General features: G+C 61.0%; 1 protein-coding gene across 1 annotated transcript in view; it reads left to right on the forward strand.

The window, feature by feature from the left end:
- The window catches only part of SNX33 (sorting nexin 33), a 3757-nt gene extending 3672 nt beyond the window's left edge, over positions 1-85 (forward strand). Inside the window, exon 2 of the mRNA XM_009886706.1 lies at positions 3-85. Within this exon, the coding sequence (XP_009885008.1) occupies positions 3-85 (83 nt within the window). The remainder of the gene's footprint in view (positions 1-2) is intronic.
- The last annotated feature ends 192 nt before the right edge of the window (positions 86-277 follow it).

Raw genomic sequence — 277 nt, forward strand, 5'->3', positions numbered from 1 at the left:
GTCCTACTTAAAGCAGCAGATCGTCTTCTACCAGCGCGTCAGCCAGCAGCTGGAGAAGACGTTACGCATGTACGACAACCTCTAACGCCGCCGCTTGCTGCCCCGCCGAAATCACGCACTTCTCTCTCCGCAGCCTCGCAGACCTCCTCTGTTTGTGACGGGCTGAGAACGAACGGGAACTCATGACGCTAGTGACCAAATACCTTCGGGCTTTCTTCTCCCTTCCCGGGGCGGGCAGGCTGCGGTCCCCCTGCGGGGAAGGGCTCAGCCGTGGGCT

Source organism: Charadrius vociferus, unplaced genomic scaffold, assembly GCF_000708025.1.
Source record: "Charadrius vociferus isolate BGI_N301 unplaced genomic scaffold, ASM70802v2 scaffold356, whole genome shotgun sequence".
In the NCBI taxonomy this organism is placed as follows: domain Eukaryota; kingdom Metazoa; phylum Chordata; class Aves; order Charadriiformes; family Charadriidae; genus Charadrius; species Charadrius vociferus.